Source organism: Numenius arquata, chromosome 39, assembly GCF_964106895.1.
Source record: "Numenius arquata chromosome 39, bNumArq3.hap1.1, whole genome shotgun sequence".
Taxonomy (NCBI): Eukaryota; Metazoa; Chordata; class Aves; order Charadriiformes; family Scolopacidae; genus Numenius; species Numenius arquata.
The window spans coordinates 94,435-110,955 of NC_133614.1; the positions used below are offsets into that span (position 1 = coordinate 94,435).

Genomic DNA, 16,521 nt, shown 5'->3' on the forward strand with positions numbered 1-16,521 from the left:
CGGGGAAAGTGGCCTGTGCTGGGAACCAGCAGGTTGTGGGCGGCTGCTGAGGTGGTGTGGATGGAGCCAGCACCACCGGTGGCAGATCTAAACGAGGCATAAACGGTGAGGCCACTTTCCCCCTCATAAAAGAAGCCCGTTTTTAGGGCTGAGCAAGCAAGCAGCGAGTGGGCATCACCCAGGGCGTTCCATGGGAGCACCATGGCAAGGACAGGCTCCCTGGGTGGGCAAACGGGGCACGGCACGACAGTCAGGGCGCAGCAGTTTGCACGGCACTTTGCACCGGAGAGCACTGAGAGACGGCCAACTCAGCCAGGAAACAATGGTGTCCACTGGGAAGAAGAACCACGGCACCCGTGAGCTCTGCACCCAGCAGTTCTGATGCAGCTTCGCAGACGGCGCTCTCCTGGGAACACGCTGCCCCCCAGACGTGGGGCTGCAGAGTGTGCCCTGCTCTTAGGCCGGTGTCCCATGGCAGCGGTGAGCGCCTGTGGGAGCTGTGCCCCGGGAGAGGAGCTCCTCTGCTTAGGGATGGAGCTCAGGGAGGAGGGGAGCAGGTTGAGGGCCATCAGGGGATGTGAGAGAGAGAGACAGATCCCTGGAGTCGCCGCCGGCCTCCCGGGATAGAAACCCAGCAGGCAGACAGACCCCCTGCTCCAGAGAACTCCCTCCCAAAACGAGTCGGGAATCTCGCGAGGGAGTCGAGAGGCTGACGTGGTTGGGGGCGGGCTGGGCGAGCCGCGGCAAATTTAGAAGCGGCTCAAGCCGCAGCAGGGGCAGAGCGCGTGCCGGGCGCATGTGAGCGCACGGGCGGGTACGTTAGCGCGCAGGCGCATGTGCGCAGAGCGTGTGGGGCTCGTGCACAGGACAAAGAGGGAGAGTCTGAGGGCAAGCGGTCCGTTCGGGCTCAGGAGAGGAAATGGCAATGAAACGCCCCAAAGCCCCTGTGAAGAAGAATGTGGGAACTCAGACCGAGCTCCCGCGCCAAGACGTGGCCGTACAGGGCCCTGGCTGCACCGAATGCCTGAGCCTGGCTGTGGTACCACAGGGACCCAGAGACATCCATTGTGTGCGATGCGAGCAGATAAACGACCTGCTCAGGCAGGTGGTGGAACTGAGAGAAGAGGTGGAAAGATTAAGAAGCATTAGGGAATGCGAAAGTGAAATAGACTGGTGGAGCCGTACCCTGAGGCAAAGGCAGCAAGAAGAGGCTCTAATAAAAGTAGATGATCCCCTCCCACCCTGTCACCGGGCAGAGAGAGGGGACTTAATAGAAAGGGGGGAACGGAGGCTGGTTCTTCCTCGGAGAGGCAAGCAGAACCCCCAACAGCCTCCCTCACCTTCCCAGTTACATCTGCATAATAGGTTTGGAGTTCTGGATTTTGGGGATGAGGTAAATGAGAACGAAGAGGACGATCTACACAGTGAGGCACCCAGGACCAGTCACCCACCCCCATGCCTCAGGACCTCATCAACTAAGAAAAAAAGAAAGGTGATTGTAATAGGTGATTCCCTTCTGGGTGGAACAGAGGGCCCAATCTGTAGACCAGACCCGTCCCACAGGGAAGTCACCTGCCTCCCTGGGGCCAGGATTAAGGATATACAGAGGGAAATTCACTCCCTGGTTCAGCCCTCAGATTATTACCCACTTCTGATATTTCAAGTGGGCAATGATGAGGTAGCCACCAGAAGCCTAAAGGCAATCAAAAGGGGCTTCAGAGTGCTGGGACGACTGGTCAAGGGATCAGGAGCACAAGAGGTGTTCTCTTCTATCCCACCAGTCACAGGGATGAATGGGGGAATAAATAGGAAGAATCAAAAGATCAACTCATGGCTGAAAGACTGGTGTAAACGGCAGAACATTGGATTCTTTGATCACGGGCAGATCTACAGCTCACCAGGCATGCTGGCAGCACGTGGGGGAAGCCTAACCCAAAGGGGAAAAAGGATATTGGGACAAGAATTAGCAGGGCTCATTGAGAGAGCTTTAAACTAGATTTGAAGGGGGACGGGGCTGGAACCAGGGTTACTAAAGTGGTGCCCAGGAGTAGCGTGCCAGTGCTAGTAGGTAAAGGTGCCAGCACGGCCTTGCAGCCTGTTGCGGCAGTTGATGAGGGAGAGAAGGACACATGTGGCAGTGAAGACATGAGTAGTGATAAGATGGTAACTGCAGAAATGTCTGCACATGAACAGGTGGGAATTAGTGCTTGCCCTCCCAGCAAAATAGTGGGACGATTAGCCCAGCTGAAGTGTATCTACATGAACGCACGCAGCATGGGTAACAAACAGGAGGAGCTGGAGGCCATCGTACAGCAAGAAAACTATGATCTAGTTGCCATCACAGAAACGTGGGGGGAGGACTCGCATAACTGGAGTGCTGTGATTGATGGTTACCAACTTTTCAGAAGGGACAGGCAAGGAAAGAGAGGTGGTGGGGTGGCCCTTTATGTTAAGAGCAGTATTGTATGCCTCGAACTTAGCAATACGCACGATGACAGCGTTGAGTGTCCATGGATAAGAATTAAGGGGAAGACCAATAAGGCAGACATCATGGTGGGAATTTGTTATAGACCCCCAAACCAGGATATAAAGGCAGATGAAATATTCTATAAGCAGCTGGCAGAGGCCTCACGATCACTCCCCCTTGTACTCACGGGGGACTTCAACTTCCCAGATATCTGCTGGAAATATAACACAGCAGAGAGGCAACAGTCCTGGAGATTCTTGGAGTGCATGGAAGACAACTTCCTAACGCAGCTGGTGAGGGAACCAACTAGGGAAAGTGCCCTACTGGACCTGCTGATAGTTAACTCAGAAGGTCTTGTGGGGGATGTAGATGTTGGAGGTCGTCTTGGACAGAGTGATCATGAAATGATACAATTTTCAATTCTTGCTGAAGCAAGGAGGGGGGCCAGCAAAACTGCCACCTTGGACTTCCGAAGGGCAGACTTTGGCCTCTTCAGGAGCATGGTTGAAAGCGTCCCTTGGGAGACAGTTCTGAAGGGCAAAGGTGCCCAGGATGGCTGGTTGTACTTCAAGGAGGCACTCTTAAAAGTCCAGGAAAGAGCCATACCGAAATCCCAAAAAACAAGCAGGAAGGGAAGAAGATCAGCCTGGCTAAATAGAGAGCTTTGGCTGGAGCTCAGGAACAAAAAGAAGGTTTATGATCTTTGGAAAAGGGGCCTGGCAGGCAAGGAGAAATACCAGGAAGCGGTGAAGATATGCAGGGGGGAAATTAGAAGGGCCAAGGCTCAAGCCGAGCTCATCTTGGCCACTACAGTTAAGAATAACAAAAAAGGTTTTTTTCAGTATGTAAACAGTAAAAGGAAGATTAGGGACAATGTGGGCCCACTGATGAATGAGATGGGCACCCTAGTGGTGGAAGACACGAAGAAAGCAGAGTTGCTGAATGCCTTCTTTTCTTCAGTCTTCACTGCTAAGGCTGTCCCTCATGAATCTCTGGCCTTGGAGGCCAGGGGGAGGGTATGGAGAGAGGAAGTTTTTCCTCCAGTAGAGGAGGACCAGGTTTGGGACCACTTGGCCAAACTGGACATTCATAATTCCATGGGCCCTGATGGGATGCAGCCACGAGTGCTGAGAGAGCTGGCAGATGTTATTGCTGGGCCACTCTCTATCATCTTTGAAAGGTCATGGAGAACAGGAGAGGTGCCTGAAGACTGGAGGAAGGCCAACATCACTCCAGTCTTCAAAAAGGGCAAGAAGGAGGACCCTGGGAACTGCAGACCAGTTAGTCTCACCTCCATCCCTGGGAAGGTAATGGAGAGACTCATTCTAGATGTCATCTCCAAACAAGTTGAAGAGCAGGGGGTTGTTGGAAGTGGGCAACATGGGTTTACCAAGGGTAACTCATGTTTGACCAATCTGATAGCTTTCTACGATGCTATAACTGGTTGGTTGGATGAGGGGAGGGCAGCAGATGTCATCTACCTTGACTTCAGCAAGGCTTTTGACACTGTCTCCCATAACATCCTCATTGGGAAACTAAGGAAGCGTGGGCTGGATGAGGGGACAGTGAGGTGGATTGAGAACTGGCTGTGTGACAGGACCCAAAGGGTAATGATTAATGGAGCAGGTTCAAGCTGGAGGCCTGTAACCAGCGGTGTCTCCCAGGGGTCAATACTCGGTCCAGTCCTGTTCAACATATTCATCAGCGACCTGGACGAGGGGACCGAGTGTATCCTCAGCAAGTTTGCTGATGATACCAAACTGGGAGGGGTGGCTGACACCCTGGAGGGCCGTGCTGCCATCCAGCGAGACCTGGACAGGCTGGAGAGCTGGGCAAGGAAGAACCTCATGAGGTTCAACAGGGAAAAGGGTAGGGTCCTGCACCTGGGGAAGAATAATGTCAGGCACCAATACAGGTAGGCGTGGACCTGCTGGAGACAAGTTCCGAAGAGAAAGATCTGGGGGTCCTGGTAGACAGCAAAATGACAATGAGCAAGCAGTGTGCTCTTGTGGCCAGGAAGGCCAACGGAATCCTGGGCTGCATAGGGAAGAGTGTGGCCAGTAGGTGGAGGGAAGTCATTCTCCCCCTCTACTCTGCACAGGTGAGGCCACAACTGGAATACTGCATCCAGTTCTGGGCTCCCCAATTCAAGAGGGACAGGGAACTACTGGAAAGAGTCTAGCGAAGGGCAACGAGGATGATTGAAGGATTGCAGCATCTCCCTTATGAAGAAAGACTGAGAGAGCTGGGACTCTTTAGTCTGGAGAAGAGAAGGCTGAGGGGAGACCTTATCAATGCTTATAAGTATCTAAAGGGCGGGTTGAAGGAGGAGGGAGCCAGACTCTTTTCAGTGGTTGCCAGTGAGAGGACGAGGGGCAATGGGCACAAGTTGGAACATAGGAGGTTCTACTCAAATATGAGAAAAAACTTCTTCACGATGAGGGTGCCAGAGCCCTGGAACAGGCTGCCCAGGGAGGGTGTGGAGTCCCCTTCTCTGGAGATTTTCAAGACCCGCCTGGATGCAGTCCTGAGTAACATGCTCTGACATGCTCTGGGCAATCCTGCTTCAGCAGGGGAGTTGGACTAGATGATCTCTATGGTCCCTTCCAACTCTAAAAATTCAGTGAAATTCAGTGAAATTATTCCCTTGGGAGAAGAGCCCAACACCCACCTCTCCACAATCTCCTTTCAGGCAGTTGTAGAGCGCAATGAGGTCTCCCCTCAGCCTCCTCTTCTCCAAACTAAACATGCCCAGTTCCCTCAGCCTCTCCTCATATGACTTGTTCTCTAGACCCCTCACCAGCTTGGTGGCTCTCCTCTGGACACGCTCCAGCAGCTCAATCTCCTTCCTGTAGTGAGGGGCCGAGAACTGAACACAGCACTCAAGGTGAGGCCTCACCAGTGCCCAGTACAGAGGCACCATCACTGCCCTGCTCCTGCTGGCCACGCTGTTCCTGATACAGGAAGGCCTGTTCCTGAAGGCCAGGATGCTGTTGGCCTTCTTGGCAACCTGGGCACGCTGCTGGCTCATGTTCAGCCGGCTGTCCACCAACACCCCCAGGTCCTTTTCTGCTGGGTTGGGGCTGACCTGCTGGAGAGCAGCTCTGAGGAGAAAGACCTGGGAGTCCTGGTGGACAACAGGATGACCATGAGACAGAAATGGGCCCCTGTGGCTGAGAAGGCCAATGGCATCCTGGGGTGCATCAAGAAGAGCGTGACCAGAAAGTGGAGGGAGGTCATCCTGCCCCTGTGCACTGGTGAGGCCCCATCTGGAGCACTGGGTCCAGTTCTGGGTCCCCCATTTCCAGAAGGACAGGGAACTGCTGGAGAAAGTACAGCAAAGGGCTACGAAGTTGATGAGGGGCCTAGAACATCTCTCTGCTGAAGCGGAGCAGAGGGGCAGAATCACCTCCCTCGCCCTGCTGGCCACACTTCTTTTGATGCAGCCCAGGATGCGGGGGGCTCTCTGGGCTGCCAGCACACGCTGCTGGCTCATGTTGGGCTTCTCGTCCACCAACATCCCCCAGTCCTTCTCCTCAGGGCTGCTCTCCATCCATTCTCCACCCATCCTGTATTTGCGCTTGGAATTGCCATGTCCCATGTGTTGGACCTTGCATTTGTCCTGGTTGAACTTCATGCTGCCTGCTGTCCCCTAAATGCTCTGGACTCCCTCAAATTCCATGCACAGGGGTTTGTAGATGTGACCCAAGAAGACATGTGATAATGGAACTGGGTCATCCTGTTGCAGAGGAGATGTCTGGAAACGGAGACATCTTGCTGTTCAGGTGTTTGTTAGACGCTGTGGGCTGGAACGGGGGCCTGAAGTGGTGTGGGAAGGTCAAAACATTGCCACCAGAAGTATCTTGGGTTGACTGAAATTCCCCAGAGAAGGTCGCAAACCTGTAATGGGCTGTAGTTGGAGGTAGCTTCACTCTACCCGAGATGGTCTACTCTATCTCAATGATCTACTCTATCTCAATGGCCGAGATGGGCAAGCCAAAGTTTGCAAGGAGGATCCAAAAATTCTGTTGCACCTACTGCTATCAGATGGGCAGAGCAGGGAACTTCCCACCGTGCCTGAGCTGTTCCTCAGAGCTGTGTCCAAAAGCTGATTTCCTTGCCTGAATATCTGAGGGCCTTGTGAAAACCACTCATCTCCTGAGTCATTACAGTTCCCTCCACAGAGGTGGATGGAAGAGGTTGGCCTGTAGTTCAGATTCCACCCTTCTTGAGTTTAAACACTCCCCGTGCATCGGCATTCCTCAGCAGGCGATAATTGAGCCTGGAGAAGTTTGACTTCCCTCTGGCCCTTTGTCGGCTCTGTCGGCAGGTGGTCATTAAACCTCAAGGAGCCTGTGCCTGAGAGGTGTCCCAGCTCAGGGGAGATGCTGGTCACAACCCACTGCCATCCAGGAGAGCACAAAGGGTCTCACTCACAGGCTCTGAGAGACAAAACTTTCATCGCTATTGTCAGATAATTGTGGTGCCTTCCCGAGTGGGCTACGACCCAGGCAGCAGGAGTTCCAGGGACAATTCCCGGGTCACAGGAGTTCCAGGTACGGTCAGAGAGTGCCCGACTCACTGGACTTGTGACTGGGACAAGAAAGCCCCCGATTGTCCAAACTCACTGCCCCTGCAACCAAGATAAGAAAGTGCCAGATCATCCCAGTCCTGTGCTTGTGACCAAGACAAGAAGACAATGTTGGCTGCTCCCGACATGGCAATGTGGCCCAGGGAGGGTCTGCACCAAGCACCGAGTAGCCTCTGGACCTCCTGCTCCTGCCTTCCCAGCCAGGGCAGAGGCAGAGGAGATGGTTCTCCCAAAGTGGAAGCCCAACAGGACTGGAAGGAGTCATGGCCACTCGCTCCCCTTGGCTAGCCAAGGAGTAAGGGGTCCTATGCCCCTCCCACACTGGAGAGACGAATCCTACCTGGAAGGACATAGCCACTGCTCTGCTGCCTTCAGCTCCCAACAAGGCAGGCCCTTCTGCCTCAGCAGGTCTGAGGCTTTCTGATGCTGTGAGTCATCTGAAGGGAGCTGAGGGGCATGAGATCTCGGGGGATTTTCTTGTCCTGCTCACACAATTCAGAGATGTCCCTGGTTCAGTTGCCCGGCCTCAGTTTGCATCATGTTTCTGGGGGGTCAGCACTGCCTGGAGCTGCTGACGCAGTCTCCACCACCTCAGAGCTTCCATCCCACCAAGGAGTCAAGTCTGTTGTTTTTACTCTCTGCAAATCCTCTGGAGGGACACGCTGCAGCAGGAACCTTCAGAGTCTCCTTCCTGCTATAAACCCTGGGACACTTCCGAGAGCAGGGAGTCTTCAGGTGCTGCTGGAGACTCACCTTTGGATGTGCTGGGAGAAGAGGGCAAGGGCAGAGCAAGGAACGAGCCCTGGTTCAGGGCTTGCAGCGAGGTTCAAGAAGTGAAGGACATGGTAGGGAAGAGGCAGAAGGTGAGACCCTAAGCTGGGACTTCATTGCCATGATCCATCAGAGCAGATGTCTCTGCTCCATGAGGAGGACTGCAGGGCTGGGCCTGATGTGCTGCGGGTGAGGGAAGGCTGAGTGTTATTAGTCAGGCTGCTGGGTCTTTGAGCAGAAGAGATGAGAGCATAGAGTCCCGAGTCTCACCCTTGTCCTTTCCTGCCTGTCGTCCCAGCCCAGCTCCTCCCTTCTCCCAGACCCCCCCGAGCCCCTGGCACCGCACAGTGAGATCCCAGGGACTGCCCCGGGACACTCTCCCACCTTGGCTGGGTGGGGGGAGCCTTCGGGCAGGCTGTGTGGGGCCACATTGCCCGTGCCCATCCCTTCATCCTTCACAGGGCTATTTCATCTCCCGCTTGTTTTCTTTCTCTGTTTTGCTGCTGTTTGTCGACATCATGATTATGTCCTCCAGCTCTCAGCCATCTCGCTCCCGTGCAGTGGAGAGGGCTGGGGGCATCAATCGATTTTATAGCTTTTGGCAAACTCTCCCTGTGATTATCACCGCTGGAAGACATGGATTCCAGCCCAAGAGGTGGGTGTGAGACACTTGGAGGGCACTGCTGTTAGAGAGAGCTGTGCTTCTCGGGCATGAGCTTTCTCCAACCCTGCGCTGAGGCATGTCCCTGGCATTGCCCATGCCCCTGGCCCTCATCCTGTCCCTCCTCTCCCCCAGGCACCCTGGGGACGCCCCCCTCAGTGTCCCGCTCTCTCACGGAGCCCCAGAACGCAGTCGGCTGTGCCATGGGAAGCAAATGGCTCTGCCCAGCAGCTTTCATTCACAGAATGACAGAGTAGCTGGGCTTGGAAACCACCTCAGGATGTCATCCTGTCCAAGCCTCCCCTCCTGACAGCAGGGCCAGCTGGAGCAGGTGGCTCAGGACCATGTCTGGTCCAGTTTTGAATGTCCACAAGGATGGAGCCCCCGTAAGCTCTCTGGGCAACCTGTTTCCAGTGTTTGGCCACCCTTTCTTTAAATGGAATTCCCTGGATTTCAGTGTGTCCTTTCTTCATGTCACCGCTGAAGAGGGTCTGGAGTTGTCTCCTTTGTCTCTCCCATCCTTCCTCCCTGCACAACCTCTCCCACATGGCTGTGGCTTGGTTGACTAGCTATTTATTTTTTGATTGCTTCCTTGTCACTTTTTATGCTACGTTTTGACCTACAGTGTGATTTTCCAGCATGCTTTCTGGCGGTCCCAGAGCACAGTTCCCTGTTCTTTTGAGGCTGTAATTCCTGACCTGCCCTTTCTCAATGGCAGAGATTGGCCTTTTGGGTGGTGGGAAGCAGTGGGATAGAAATCATTTCCTCCTTCTGTTTCAGGGAGCTGTGACCACTCACTCTGTGGTGTGCCCATCCCTTGCTTTGGAGGAAGAACAGTATTTTTTTCCTGCTTTTACACAGAAAACGCAGAAAGCTAATGTGAAGAGAGCAATGTCCTAGACAGAACAATGTTGAAGTTCAACACTGAAATGTGTTTCTTTCTCATAGTTCCTCTTTGTGGAAACTGAGGAAATGAAAGAAAAACAACATGGAGGAAGGGGAAAGGGACAACAGGACATCATCCATGGATTTTGTGCTGCTGGGAATAAGTGATGTCCCCACCCACCAGAACCTGCTCTTTCTCCTCTTGCTTATGATCTACTCAGTCACCATGGTTGGGAACATCCTCATTGTTGTGCTGGTGGTGGCAGACCAGCAGCTGCACACCCCCATATACTTCTTCCTGGGCAACCTCTCCTCCTTGGAGACCTGCTACAGCTCCACCATCCTGCCTCGGTTGCTGGTCAGCTTCTTGACAGGGGACTGCACCATCTCTGCGCACGGCTGCATGGCTCAGTTCTACTCCTTTGGTTCCTTTGTGACTACCGAGTGTTACCTGCTGGCGGCCATGTCCTGTGACCGGTACCTGGCCATATGCCAGCCCTTGCTCTATGCAAGGCTCATGACCTGGAAGGTCTCCATACATCTGGCAGCTGCCTCTTGGCTGTTGGGTTCCCTGCTGCTGGTGGTAGTCACGGTCTTCTTATCCCAGTTGCAGTTCTGTGGCCCCAAGGCCATTGACCACTTCTTCTGTGACTTTACCCCATTGCTGGAGCTTGCCTGCAGTGACACCAGAGCAGTCACAATGGTTTCTTTCATATTTGGTATCTTGGATGTAGTTTTTCCCTTCCTTTTCATGCTGGCCTCCTACGTGTGCATCATAGCTGCCATCCTGAGGATCCCATCCAGCACAGGCAGACAAAAGGCCTTCTCCACTTGCTCCTCTCACCTCACTCTTGTCACCATTTTCTATGGCACCCTTTTTGTTGTCTACACACTGCCTAGAAGAGCCCCTCTGAGGCAGCTTCACAAAGTGTTCTCCTTTTTCTACACCATCCTCACTCCCTTGGTCAACCCCCTCATCTACAGCCTGCGGAACAGGGAGGTCAGGGAGGCCATCAGGAAAATGATGAGGAAAGCCCTGGTTTGCACCCAGAGCTCATGCTCCCTTGGTGATAGAGGCAAAAGACACTTCTAGTTCCTTTGGAAGCTCTGGCTACCAGCTGGCTCTTCAGAAGTGCTTGCCACTGAGAACACTTGTGCAGTAGCAGGGGAAGAGATCTTTGGAAATATCCGGGTTGAAAAAACAATGTTGATAATGTTTGTTTTTAACTTGATAATAACCACCTTGGTGGTCTTACATGTGGGAACTGTTGAAGTGTCAAGGCTTCCTTTGCTTGAGGAGATAAGGAAAGGTGTTTGGCCTAATATGTGAATACTTTCCAAGGGACATCACGAGGGCGTCTCTCTCACTGTGGGTTCCCAGAATGGGAATCACCTCACCCTGTGGTGATATTTCAGGAGCATGAAGATCACACATGAAGATCAGCCACTTATGAAGGTCTACTGTTACTGCACTGTCAAGGAGAAAGAGGAGATTTCCAATGGATGGTTCATGTGGGTTACACCCTCACACCTCTCTCCCCTCCTCTGGTCAGGGCCTGTTGCAGGCATGTCCTAGGAACCAGCTGGGGATGGTCGGGAACCTTCCTCACTGTCCCAGTCTTCCCAGGATGACAGAAGCAGCCACACACTGGCTACTTTACCAGCACCCTTGGCTGCCACTTTTCACGTCATGTATGACCAATCAGCTCCCTGACACTGCCTCCACATGTCCTTGTTCTCGAGGCACCCTGCCCCACTCAGCAGTGAGACCATAAGTTTTTGCCTTCCTCTGGCTTCCAACACTCTTGCTGAAGCCCTTCCTGCCACCCTCTGCATCACCCAAGCAGTGCCCAGCCTGGGGGAAGCTCTGCCCTGTGCGTGAGGAGGGTGGAGGGACGAGGAGCAGGGAAGGCTGGAAGGAGACAGGACAGCTCTGTGAAAGGCCAAGGGGGAAGACATTGCTGAAGGTGGGGCTTGACCCTGGGGGTCATCAGTGTAAGGCTCTTTCAGCTGAGCTCCATCTGTCCCTCCCCAGGAGCCCTTGTCTCGGTGCCAGCCCTGTTTCAGCTCAGAAAGGAGCACAAGAGGTGTGCTCCTCAGGGAGGTACCTGTGACCAGTCCCAGCCCAACCCCACTCCTGGGACCTGTCCTCTCCCTGCCCAGGCCTGGCTGTGCCAAGAGCCCACCCCCGGCCACCCCACCTCAGCCCATTCCTGAAAGGCTTGGGCACAGCCCTCGTTAGGAGCTGGAGCTGCCTTGGCTTTACAGGCAGGCTGGGGGCAAGACGGTGGCATGTGGGGAGGGCACAGCAGTGCTGGGAGCGGGGGCACCGGGGGGGAACAGGGCTGGGACCTATGGCTGCACACAGGGGCGTTGGGGAGCTAGTGCCTCCATGGCCAGACAGGTTATGGGACCGGGGGGATGCCAGCTCAAGGGTAGGAGCACTGGGATTTTCTTGGACTTCCAGTGCAAGCGTGACTGTGGCGAAGGCGAGTGGGCAGGCTCAGGAACAGGCAACTGCAGTGACCAGGCTGGAAAAGGAAGCGTTCTGGCCTCCTGCCTCCCGCTCCACTTCATCCATATAAAAGCCTGGACGGTCCTTGTGTCTCAACCAGGTTATCTTTGAAGATGAAAGAGTTGTCCGAGGCTCCTTTGTCCTCCAGGACAGTTTCCCATGAAATCCAGCCCAGGAGCTACCTAAAAAAGTGTCAAGGAAGAAATATTTGACAGGGTTATGATTTAGCAGAAATTCGAGATTTACTAATGGTTTGAGGTTGATCAAAAAGTTGAATTTTAAGTGCACTTAATCATTAACCAATTTAAAGATTAACAAGGCGATTTAGTAGAATATGTTATAATTAAAACAGCGACTTAATTACAGATTCGAGAATAACAAGATTCACACTGACTTACTACACGGCACCCTAAATCAACATATATGTATGGATATATGCCTAATCACCAAACATACAAAGACACACCGTCCAAGGAGCCGCACACACCCCACCCCGGTCTGTAACTGCAAGGAGCGGAGTCCTTTCGCAGGGGGCGACTCCATGAGCCGATGGGCGCCCATTTGACTCCTCACACACAGACAGACAGGCAGAAATGTGTGAATCCAGTGAAATGTAAAGATACCCAGGCTCTTCCTGCCTTGCTGAGAGCCACTCCCAGGTGACCAACAGCCTCCGTAAGAGTGGCTGTAGGGCAGAGGGAAGGGAGGCATGGAGAGTCGCACTGACCTTATGCCACCAGGAGTTGTTGTCTTTGTATCAGCCCTTAGGAAGCCCGACCAAAGCCTCTCCCAGATTCACTGTTGGCAGGAGGATCTCCTCTAGATCCCTGTGGTCTGACCCTCCTCCTGACGTCTGCACCCCTGGGCTAGCTGCTCTGCCTGGCACTGGAGGATCAGGCCACTCTCCTAAGCAGAGGCAGAGCTCCCTGGCACACTTCTACACCCAACCATCTCCCCCTCCTGCCCTGTCTTTCTTTGCAAAGAAACACCACTCAGATTTGAAGAGGTGCTTCAGGCCTGCTCGTTGCTGTCACTCGCACTCCTCTGGGTATCCAGAGAGCCCTGAGCAGTGCTTGGCTCCTCTTTAAGGACAGAACCAGAGTGTCCTCCTTTAAGACATAACCAGAGTGTTCACAGATGTCTCAGGACAACGAGTGACCCCATCCATGCCCCATGCTCACCTGCTGCAGGTGCACACCCTCCTGCCTGGTGGTGATTGGGGTAAGGAGCAACTGTCACTGCCAACTGTACCGCTCAGGGCTGTGGTCACACCATCAGATAACGTAGCTCCAGCTTCCCACCTGGCTGCATGGAGCTCCACCTGGGGATGGATGAAGAGCCAATGGAGAGCTTATGGGTCAGGATTCAAGGGAATGCAGGGGCAGGTGACATTACAGTGGGGGCCTGCTACAGGCCACCTCACCAGGAAGAGTGAGCAGAGGAGGCCATCTATAGACAGATAAGAGCTGGATCACGTTCACAGGCCCTGGTTCTCAGGGGGAACTTAAACCACCCCAGTGTCTGTTGGAGGGACAACAACAGCAGGGCAACAAGCAATCCCGGAAGTTCTTGGAATGCGTCAATGACAACTTCCTTCTCCAAGTGGTAGAGGAGCCAATGAGGAGAGGAGCTATGGTGGACCATGACCTTAGTAACAAGGAGGGGCTGGTGGGGAATGTCAAGCTCAAGGGCAGCCTTGGCTGCAGTGACCATGAAATGGAAGAGTTCAAGATCCTTAGGGCAGTGAGGAGGGTGCGCATCAGGCTCAGTGCCCCGGAGGGCAGACTTTGGCCTCTTGTGGGATCTGCTTGATAGGGTACCATGGGATAAAGCACTGGAGGACAGAGGGGCCCAAGGAAGCTGGTTAGTATTCAAGGATCACCTCCTCCAAGCTCAGGAGCGATGTATCCCAACAAAGGAGAAGTCAGGCAAAAAAAGCCAGGAGGCCTGCATGGATGGACAGGGAGCTCCTGGACAAGGTCAAGCAGAAAAAGGAAGCCTACAGAGGGTGGATGCAAGGACAGGGAGCCTGGGAGGAATAGAGAGAAACTGTCCCAGTGGCCAGGAACCAAATTAGGGAAGCTAAAGCCCAGGTGAAATCAAATCTGGCCAGAGACATCAAGGGCAACAAGAAAAGCTTCTATAAGTATGTCAGGGATAAAGGGAAGACTAGGGAAGATGCTGGCCCTCTCCAGAGGGAAAGAGGAGACCTGGCCACCCAGGATATGGAGAATGACTTTTTTGCCTTGGTCTTCACCGGCAAGGGCTCTAACGACACCACCCAAGTCACAGAAGGCAAAGCCAGGGGCTTTGAGAATGAAGAACCGGCCACTCTGGGAGAACCATCTAAGTGTGAGACCATCTAAGGAACCTAATGATGCATATTGCCCCTGAAGGTTCAATTAGATTCTGCCCTGTCACCTTCCCTGTGGTGCCTAATGGTAGGATAAGGAAAGGCGATTCGTGATTCTCATGGTTCTCATGCCCAACTCTTTTCCTGACAGGAGAAATGACCCTGCTGGAAAGTAATCTCTCCCGCACTGAGGGAACATCAGTGATTCCTTCAGCCCGTGTCACAGCAGGTTCACCTGGAGCCCCAGAGACATCTCTGGGAAGCCCAGAGGGGGCAGAGAAAGTCACAGTTTGGGTTTGTGGGAGCCATGGGTGAGAGCTGAGTTCACTTCCAACCCAGGACTACAAACCAGGGATGAGATGCCTCGACTGACAAAGCTGACTCCCTTTGCTCAGCGGGGGCAAGTGAGATCTGTCCCTGTCCAGGTTTCCTGTCTCATCCCAGAAGTGACAAGACCTTTCTCACGAGTAACTCTCTGACAGGAGAACTGGCACGGCTGGAAAGAAGTGTCTCTCCAGAGGTGCAAGAGAGACCGCACATTGTCACTTCAGTCTCGTTCCCAGCAGGATCCCCTGGAGGCACAGGGACACCTCGAAGGAGCCCAGAGGGGGCAGAGAAAGTGACGTCTTGGGCTGTTCCTCTGCTGCTGAGCTGGGCCGGGCTCCTGGGACGGAGGGAGCTCATGGCCATGGGGCAGCGCTGCAGAGAGACAGCTCTGCCCAGGAGCAGCTCCTCTGCCAAGCGCAGCAGGGCTGAGGGCACTGCCTGCAGGCACCGAGGGGAAACGCGTGAGGCCAGGGGAGCTTAAAAGCCTTCAGGAATGGGAGAAAGCTGAGAGCTCTCTGTGGGAGAAACCTTCACAGCCTTTGAGACAGTAAGACTCTGGCTGCAGGGCATTGACTCTGCAGTCGCTGGAGGCATCTCCAGAAGCTGGCACGACCCACAGCCCATGGGATCTGTAAGTACCACTCTCAGAGTTTCTCTAGTGCAGAGGAGAAGGAGAACCTGTGGAGCAGGGCTTCCCTGCTGCCGGGGCAGAGGGACAGGGCACGATGTGATCTCCTCGATGTGCAGTATAATGCAGAGAGGCTTCCTGGAGCAGTCTCCTAAAGCTGGCATAGCCCATGTCTAATGGGATCTGTCAGGAAGGCTCTCGAGGATCAGCTGGTGTTGAGAAGGATGTGTCGAGAGCAGGGCATCCCCACCACATCATCAAAGGGACAGGCCTTCTCCCCGGGATGGCTGCAGGGCTGTGAAGGTGGGTGTTCACCAGGGGTGCCCAGGGCTGTCCTTCAGAGCAGGGTCCCTGTGTCCCAGGGAACTGTGTGCCGCGGCAGGGACTCTGCCGCCTGCCAGGGTCGGCTCTCAGCCTGCCCGGGGAGCTGCCCATGGCAGTGCGGGGAGAAGCTGTGGAGGGAACGAGTGACCCCAGTCTGGGCACAGAAGGGTCCTTCTGCAGTCAAGAGGATGCTGCGGGGGTCAGGTGTGCTCAGAGCTCCACATCACCCCCAGGACATTGGCAGAGGGTCCTTCTGAAGAAGTGCACAGAGGCAGCATTTACATGAAGGAAACAGAGTCTGTGCCTTGAGTTTTCCACTCTTGGTGGGCCGGATGGGTAGTGGGAGATAGGAATTTACACCCCTGTTCTAGAAAAGGCAACGAGACCACAGGTCTAGTGCGAAGGATTTTGAGCTGCTCCTTGGCCCGTGCACACCCAGAGATGCCCCTGGGCAAGAAACAGCCCCCGGCAGGGACAGTGCAGGCAGCAGAGACACGGGCAGGGAGTGAGAGGGAGCTGCTACAGGAAAGGTGATGGGAGGGGGGATTCCCGCACCTCCCTGCCGTCCCCTGCAGCGCAGATGTCTTCCCTGGAGCAACTCCCTGGTCTCCCTCTCCCACACAGCAGAGTCCCCAACCCCTTCATATCCCGTGGACTTAGTCCTGAGTTGCCTTCCCAGCAGCCCAACCACCCAAGAGAAGAAATGCTGGAGTGTGTGACTGTGTCTCCCTGTCCTGACTCTCTTGGCAGGAGAACTTTGGCATGTTCCCCCCTTGGCCCTGCTGCCCTTGTTCTTCCCCTTCATTTGGCTGTGGTGGGGGGTGAGGATTCAGGTGCAGCTCAGACACTGATGCTGCATGCCCTGTCATGCAGGTGTGTCCATGGAGGAAAAGCATCCAGATGCCCCTAATATCTGGGGCTCTGGGGACTGCAGTGTGTGGGGCTGGGAGTAAGCTGACCCTCCTGTCAGGATACCCCATCTTTAGGATATTTGACTGT

General features: G+C 54.2%; 1 protein-coding gene across 1 annotated transcript; it reads left to right on the top strand.

Annotated features, from left to right (window-relative positions):
- The first annotated feature begins 9,478 nt into the window (after positions 1-9,478).
- On the top strand, positions 9,479-10,468 carry LOC141476537 (olfactory receptor 5AP2-like). Its single transcript, XM_074165219.1, has one exon. The coding sequence runs from the start codon at positions 9,479-9,481 to the stop codon at positions 10,466-10,468; it is 990 nt and encodes a 329-aa protein (XP_074021320.1).
- Positions 10,469-16,521: the final 6,053 nt, after the last annotated feature.